The sequence below is a fragment of the Euphorbia lathyris genome, chromosome 3 (genome assembly GCF_963576675.1).
Source record: "Euphorbia lathyris chromosome 3, ddEupLath1.1, whole genome shotgun sequence".
In the NCBI taxonomy this organism is placed as follows: domain Eukaryota; kingdom Viridiplantae; phylum Streptophyta; class Magnoliopsida; order Malpighiales; family Euphorbiaceae; genus Euphorbia; species Euphorbia lathyris.
In genome coordinates, this window is record NC_088912.1 from 1,872,720 (window position 1) to 1,881,140 (window position 8,421).

Genomic DNA, 8,421 nt, shown 5'->3' on the forward strand with positions numbered 1-8,421 from the left:
CATATATAGAATTGCTCGGATGAGAGATAGGAAGACGCGAGATCTCGAAAAAGTTAAATGTGTGAAGGATGTGGACCAGCAAGTCCTAGTTGGAGATAAGGATATCAAGGAACGATGGAGGTCCTATTTTGATGACTTATTTAATGGAGATCGCAAAAAAGATGTGGCAGATATAAGTATCCATCACGATATGATAAATCATGAATGCCTGCGGAGAATTAAAAAAGGTGAAGTCAAAATGGCATTAAGTAAGATGAAGTTGAAGAAAGTAGTAGGACCTGATGGCATCCCTATTGAGATTTGGAGATGTTTGGGAGAAAGAGGAATCGAATGGTTGACGACGTTCTTCAACAAAATTTGGAGAAACAATAAGATGCCATCAGAATGGAGGAAAAGTATCTTAATCCCTTTGTATAAGAACAAAGGCGATGTCCAAGATTTTGCCAACTATCGGGGAATCAAATTAATGAGTCACAATATGAAACTTTGGGAGCGAGTGATCGAACAAAGGCTAAGAAGGATGGTGAAGATCTCGGAAAACCAGCTTGGCTTTATGTCGGGAAGATCAACTATAGAAGCCATCCATCTAATGAGACAATTAATGGAGCACTATCGAAATAAGAAGAAAGACTTGCATATGGTTTTCATTGACTTGGAGAAAGCATATGATAAGGTATCAATGGAAGTACTTTGGTGGGCCTTGATAAGGAAAGGCATTTCGCGAAAATATATTGACATCATAAAGGACATGTATGAGGGAGCATGCACGAGTGTACGTACTAGTGTTGGGAAGACTGAAGAGTTTCCTATTACGATTGGAGTGCATCAAGGTTTCGCACTAAGCCCATTTCTTTTTGCCATCGTTATGGATGAACTAACAAGTTCACTTCAAAATGGTATACCATGGTGCATGCTGTTTGCAGATGATATTGTGTTGGTTGATGAGACGAAAGAAGGAGTGGAGAGGAAGTTGGAACTATGGAGACAAACTCTAGAATCTAGAGGCTTTAAGTTGAGCCGAAGTAAGACGGAATATTTGGAGTGTAAGTTTAGCGGCCATATGAGTAGGGAGGCAGGGACAATCACCCTATATGGGAGAGTTGTTCAGGCCTTGGATTGCTTCCGGTATTTAGGATCTATTATCCAAACGGATGGAGAAGTAGATGGAGATGTTGCTCATAGGATTAAAGCTGGGTGGTCGAAGTGGAAGAGTGCTACGGGTTTCCTTTGTGACCCCGACATGCCTAGTAGATTGAAGGGGAAATTCTACCGGACGGCAATTAGACCAGCATTGTTATATGGTACGTAGTGTTGGGCAGTGAAACACTGCCACATCCATAAGATGTCGGTGGCGGAGATGCGTATGTTGAGATGGATGTGTGGTCATACGAGAAAGGATCGGGTGAGTAACGAAATAATTAGGACAAAAGTAGGGGTCACATCTATTGAGAATAAAATGAGAGAAAACCGACTAAGGTGGTTTGGCCATGTGAGACGTAGAGCACTTGATGCGCCGGTTAGGAGAACCGAAGAGTGGCAAAGGGATGTAGTGGTGAGGGGTAGGGGAAGACCTAAGCAAACTTGGAGGAGGGTGATCGAGAGTGATATGAGTTTACTAGGAATTGAGGAAAATATGGTAGTGGATAGGAAGGAGTGGAGGGAGCGAATTTGTATTGCTGACACGACTTGATTTCACGGTTTTATATGATGGTTCATGTTAGCCGACCCCGAATCATTTCAGGACTAAGGCTTTGTTGTTATTGTTGTTGTATATGCAATTCTCAAAACGTTGAGCTACATCCAATTCTCAATCACAACACATATAACGAAGAATATGCAATTTATTAGGATTACCATTATTCAATCATTTTATTCTAATTTTGGAAGATCAAGTTGAGTGGATTAGAGAGGAGGAAGAGCTATCAGCTTTTAAAGGGCAGAAGATCAGAGATGTGGTTGCCAAACTTTTGAGTGGTCAAAGCATGGGAAGATGAAAAGTAACTAATGAGGTGGGTAAAGTACTATTTGTTAAAACATTTCAAATAATTATGTTATTAGATTTACTCATAGTTGAGAGATTTACTCACAAGGTTGCTAACTCTTTAACTTTCTTGAATAAACCACTTCCGTTTGGAGATAGTCAACTGCCTAGTGTTACTCTCTTTCACCATTGGCATATGTATCTTTCTCCTACCCATTTGCCTTTTTATTTGTACGTGAATTTGGTCTCTTTGTTTTTTTATGGAGAATTTTCTTTCTTTGTTGATAGTATATATAACAAGGAATTTAAAGGGTTGGTCACCCTTATGGTAACTTACTTATAAGATACCATATTTTTCTAATGTGAAGATATGCATAAATTAGTTTGTCAAATAAAAATAATTTTGTTTAAGTTATTTTAATTATAGGTTAAACACATGTTTATATCCTTCAAAGATTTTGAAACTAAAAATAAACATCAATGAATAACTTTATTTTTTCACTTTAAATAATACATTTAATTTTTTAAACTAAAAATAAAAGATCAAGGAATAACTTTAAATAATACAACTTGAATTGATAAAATTTTAAGATTTCACTTTCAAATTAATACATAAAAAAATATAAGTAAATTTTGTTTATACCAATTAGTGACATATATAATCATCTTATATTAGAAGAGTCGATTCAATTCATGTTCGTTTTATTCTGTTATTATACACAAAAATCATATTTGAGTTAAGATTATTTATTCAGAAAAAAAAATTAGAAAAATTACTTACAGTCATTGGTCACTAATTTGTATAAATACGTCTATGTGAGATGGAGAATTTTTTTGTTAGTTCTTGTTGTAAGTGAAGGAAGTTCTGTTTTGCTTTGTAGTTGTTTGTTGGACATAACTATTTTAAATATTCTAACGTGCCAGTAAGTTCAAGTTTAAATTTGCTTATATTTAAATGAAAAACAATAAAGTTTTTGTTTGGGAACAGTTAGTTTTATTGATTGGTTCATTATGTTGTTAAGTTGTATGATGAAATGCCCTTGTTAGATGCTATTGATGTGATTATTTTAGTGCTTAGAATTAAATTTTATAGGTCGTCTTTTTATAATTTCTATAACATCATGAGTTCTGAAACCCCTTTCCAGTCTCATACTGTTTTGAAATAGGTAGCAAGTCGTCTTCACAATTGGTTTGTCTCACATTCAATAACTAATCGATGTAGATTATTACTAATCCATCCATCAAGGTACTCTTGTTTATGAATGATAGGTTGATGAGTCTATCAGTCAGCTCTTGTTTGAATCTGTGGTAAAATGATTCCATATTGTAGGTATTGGAAGCAATCACAACAAATAAGTGCCGAGAGAATTTCCATTAGGGGATTATTTTCATAAATATGCTACTAGTCAGGAGCTATTTAGAATCTCCTCAGAATCAACCTTAAGAATGATAAACTTATTAGTGATGCATGCACTTTGCGAATTGGGATGTGTATGTAAACTTCCAGTAATGTTTTCCAGTTCTTATGATGTATGTTATAATTTGAGGCCTTTGATGCATTTAATTCTGTTGAAAAGTTACTAATCGTCTTTATTGCTTGTCAAATTGCAGGGATTTATTCTCAACGAGTCCTTTGAGCCAAAGAATTGGATTTTCGTATCCACTTTGTACAATGCCTTTTTCGTCATCTAGTGTGTTTTTGTCAAATTTCTTGCACTTATATCTATCCATAGGTCAAAGGTCAACAATAAAAATAGGATTCAATTTTGCTTGTGTCACATTTGTTGCAAATACGTGGCAAAGGAAACGCAAATATGTTCTCCTTTTTTGAAGATTTCTTAAAATCACATCTATCCTTCTATAAACAACTCAGTCAATCCCATTTTATATTAATAAAATTTTATATTCATTGGTATAATTTATCAACAGAAAATGTATCTAAGCAATACATTAATTATTAGAATGATTTTCTTTTTTTATTAGGGATGTAAACTATGAGAAAACAAATGGTATTTTACAAAGGCATTTTATCATACAACTTACCAATCAATAAAAACAACAGAAACAAAAACTTCTAAACCAACTTAATTGCATCCACTTATCATCTTTAATAATCGTTTTTGCCGGCGAATTTCTACAATCAGTGTTTGAATATCTTTTTTGACTTCGGAATATCTTGATGTGGATTTTTTTTCTGTTTCTTTGCCATCATTTTTCCTGCACAAATTAAGTAACTCAACTATAAGCAGCTAATTTATCACAGAACAATTTGCACAACTTTATTTTTTGTGATTTTATGAAAAAGATTATTCATTATAGATAACATCTAGTAAATCTATTTTCAATTATGTTAAGTAAAACTCAGTATACTATCATTAGATTCAATAAGTAGTAATATATTTGATTCAATAAGTGGAAATCCGAAAACCAAACAAAAGAAAGTTCAATCCTAATGTTAATTATAGTATGTATGTATATAATAACAAATACAACAATTATATGTGTAAATAGAGTTTAGAAGTAAACAAAGTTGTTTCTCATTCATCCTACTTAATGTAATTTCTGAATGCACTTTGAAAGTATACCTGTGATGCACAATTATACCAGTAATCCATTGTCTCTCGTGATTTATGAGTGTTAAATTGATTTTTTTTTATATTTTTATGTAAAAAAATGAAAATTCCATACACAATTTTCATAGATTTTTTAGCTTTTTCTGGCGACCAGTGGGTGCTCAAGCCCCGTCTATATATTTTCATGGAACCGTTTTAGCTAAAAGCTCGAGCTAATGGTTAAAGCCCAATCATATATCTTATATTAATCTCCGACATATATGTCCCTGCATTAAGACCTAATTATCTCTGCAGCACTTTCGTAAACAAGTAATGCGGTTTTCTTCTTCTAATAGATCACAAACGATGTAAAATTCTAAAATATACATTTGTGGTGGCATGAAAATAATTACTCCACCACCATTGTCATCATTACAATGGTGAATGCATGGAAAATTTTAAAAGATTGTATACAGCTATAATAAAAATTCTCATTCATAAACTAATGAAAATGATAAACAAAAGAATGATATCAATTATTTGCAAAACATTTTTATTAACGAAAACCGGACAGGTTGAAAGTCTATACATTTGGCAACTGATGAACCTAAGCAGTCCATTTTCATGACAAACATCCACTGCCGCAGAATTTGGCCTAAAAAGTTGTTTGTAAACAAGTAGTGCCACTACAACAAAAACTGCCTACAGATGCAGTTTTTTTCGCTTGTAGGGGCGGTTTTAAGGTCTAGGGGCGGTTTTACAAACCGCCCCAAATCTGCCTCCAAAGGGGACTGGAGCTACGAATTAGCGACGAAAATCATCATCGACGAGGTAGAGCGACGAATTTGTAGAGGCGGTTTAAACCGCCCCTATATCTAATTTTAAAATCTCTCTTTTAACTCTAGGGGCGGTTAAAACCGCCGCTACATAAACGCCCCTACATAATTTATGCATTATTTAGTATATATATTACTTTTTTTATTCCAATTTCCTACCTACAATAATTATTTATTAATTAATCAAATTTAAATGTGCAAAAAAAACATATAATTTAAATAAAATCAACTTTCGATATATTACTAAATTCAATACATGATTCTAAAATTAAAAAAAAAAAAAACTAAATTTAATGGAGTATGTCATTTCAATATCACAACCTCGATATTGAAACATTAATGTCATTTTAATATCAAAATAAAAACATAACACGGGATTCCCTCTTGTTTCTAAGTTGTCGATGCCCCATCTGTCCTCATTGGAAACCTCGACACTAATGGCATTACATCTGAGTGCCAATGCTCCAACATAACAACCTCTAGCAGCCAATATTGTGCTTCCTTTTGAATACTTGAAGCAAAATGCACTTGATGTATTATAGACATCATTCTAACTCCTGCCATTGGTCTATGATTGCAAGTCCTACAAGTACAAAAAAAGAAAATCACAAGAGCAATTTAGAACAACGAAACAAACTGATTTTATAAATTATCCTTTATATAAATTCTTGCTTTACAAATTATTATTATTATTTGACAAAAAAAAGTAACTAGAGATCCCAAACTTCACAAAATCTCATAATCCTTTAAATGAAACTCCATACCTTTCAGAATTATTCCTGCGGCGGCAGACAATATGCAATGCTTTATGACACATCTGTCCAAATTTCTGCCATCCATGGACAACTAATATTGCAGCAATATATCAGTCATGCTTGTTCCTGGTTCATCAAATTGCTAACAATTAACTCATGCTCAAGCAAAATTACCATGTAAAAACAACCCAATTCAATACCTGGAGAGTAGAAATAAATAATATGAATTGGCAATAGATTGATTGATATCGTAGCAGTAGAAATATCCAATAGGCGAAGATAGGCTAACATGTAGAGTAGTATGGCACCAAAAATATAACCTTCACCAACATTGATTCCAAAGGTACTTCCGTTTGAGATCAAGGTTAACAGAGAAAAGCTATGGAGCTTTTTCTTTGTTTACGTCGTAGGATAAAAGCTACTAGAAATCAAAGTAAACCGTATATTTGGTTAGGGTTGATTCCTACTAAAACAGCAATGAGCTGTTGTTTTCTATTTCTAACCAAATACTGATTATTCTCCTATTAGGTCTGAAACAACAAATAGGAAATGTGAAAATGGAAAACAAACACCCTCTACATGTAGCAATAGCTTTGAAGCATCAAAGTAAGTTGTCTAACAATTTCTGCAATTTCTTTGTTACACATGCTATTCATCTTAGTAATAGAATTCCATCCAAGATCAACAGGAAAAAGAGTTTGATATTAGTAGATATGAAGTGTTCCATTAGGATTGCGAAACTGCTTTTTGGAAGGAAAACCAACTAATATCTACTAGTTACCAACAACAAAAACCAACAAACAAGCACTCAATCATGCATCATTTCTTTTTTAGAATAATGGTGGAAATTTTTATAGAAGACGACCAATGTAGAGAGAGGGGAGGAGGTAAAAAAACAGGACTGCCAACCACCCTTAGAAGCCTTGGCTAACTGATGAGATAAACGGTTAGTTGATTTTCTAAGGAATCATTAAAGAAATTAGCAAGAGATTTACTATCCTAAAAAATGGAACCGAAAATAAGAGAAAAGTGGGTAAGATTCATCTAGAGCAGCAAGCAATAATTAGTTCAACAGATTAAATCATTACCGGAGTTCTAGCCCTTCACCCTAGTCATCTCAAGCATGCCAACCTCTTTCGAAGTCACTTCTTGGTCATTCCTTGGCTTATCACTCATCACTTTCCACTGCAATTGCAATAAAGCCCTCTGCCTGTCTTCCTGTAATGTAGCATAGTAAAACTAAATCCAGGACTCAGTTTTTTAAATTGTAGCAGTTGACAGAACTTCATACCTTGGTTTTCTGAAGATTCAATTCCTCTTGTAGCCTCTTGCACTCATCTTCATGCTCAGTCCACAAAGCTTTCATCTGAACATCATTTTCATTCCTCAATTGCATGGTTTTCTGCAGAAATTAAGAAGAAGAAAAAAATCATATGATCAGTAACTCAAGCATTTTAATTTCATGTTAACAGAACCTGAAGCTGTTACAAACATTAAAAATTAAGACTGAAATCCTAAGGCAAAATCAACTAACATAAACCTATACAATGTAGTGAAATTTTAGAGAATTATATAAAAATTTCAGTAGCAAATTATGCAATCTATAAATCTCCCATCTTATTCTTCTACTTTCATCAATTCAAATATATTATACACTTCAATTCCGTAATTCAGACAAAAATAATATACATATCACATAAATTAATATAGAAAAATAGAGAAGGGACAGACTCGACTTCTCCAACCACTTACGTGCAGATATCCGAACCCGAAGAGGTCGACCCGTACCCGTTCCACCACAACTACTACACGCCATACGGCCAGAGCCAGCGCAATTCCGGCATCCAACATCTCCGTCCCGTTCCGTTACAAGTAGGACACTAGTGGCTTAATGGCTCCAGACAAAGCGATCAGTTCCTTGTTCTCATCACAGAGAGCGAGATTCAAAATCGTCGTCACACCATACTCTTGAAGCTGAAGATCCGATGATGAAACTAACGAAACCAGAGGCTTAATCGCCCCGGATTAGCAATTTTGAGGCGATTCTCTGGCTTATTCTTGGCGAGGAGCCTGATTTCCTGCAATAATCGAGATCCAAAACAAGCTGGCTAATAAAATCATCTGAATACTCTGATGCACAGGCCATTAGTAACAGGCGGCTCTCATTCGATGCCGTTGGAAACTCACCGGATCTATCGCTGTTACAATCGCTGAAAGCAGAGGAAGTATCATTAACACTGACATCACCAAAACTCCCTCCCATATTGGTGTCCTTTTGCGCAGACACTGAAGATGGG

At 34.4% G+C, this 8,421-nt stretch overlaps 1 protein-coding gene across 2 annotated transcripts; it reads right to left on the reverse strand.

Moving 5' to 3' along the window:
* Positions 1-5,670: 5,670 nt before the first annotated feature.
* LOC136224193 (synaptonemal complex protein 2-like) lies at positions 5,671-8,421 on the reverse strand. 2 transcript variants are annotated; one of them, XM_066012460.1, is made up of 5 exons: positions 8,312-8,421; positions 7,877-8,202; positions 7,416-7,526; positions 6,134-7,342; positions 5,671-5,952 (listed from the first exon to the last, which is right to left on the reverse strand). In XM_066012460.1, exons 2-4 carry the CDS (start codon positions 7,973-7,975, stop codon positions 7,220-7,222), a joined length of 333 nt encoding a protein of 110 aa, XP_065868532.1. In that variant the 5' UTR covers positions 7,976-8,202; positions 8,312-8,421; the 3' UTR covers positions 5,671-5,952; positions 6,134-7,219. The 2 variants fall into 2 exon arrangements, with proteins under 2 accessions (XP_065868532.1, XP_065868533.1); XM_066012461.1 differs by having other exon boundaries at positions 6,134-6,250; positions 7,213-7,342; positions 7,877-8,421.

Bases quoted from the DNA above. Each gene is read 5' to 3' on its own strand.
- LOC136224193 (XM_066012460.1), bottom strand. From the start codon at position 7,975: ATGTTGGATGCCGGAATTGCGCTGGCTCTGGCCGTATGGCGTGTAGTA. The intron at 7,527-7,876 runs GTAAGTGGTTGG...TAATTTCTGCAG, and splicing joins TCGGGTTCGGATATCTGCAC to AAAACCATGCAATTGAGGAA. The intron at 7,343-7,415 runs GTATGAAGTTCT...GCTACATTACAG, and splicing joins TGAATCTTCAGAAAACCAAG to GAAGACAGGCAGAGGGCTTT.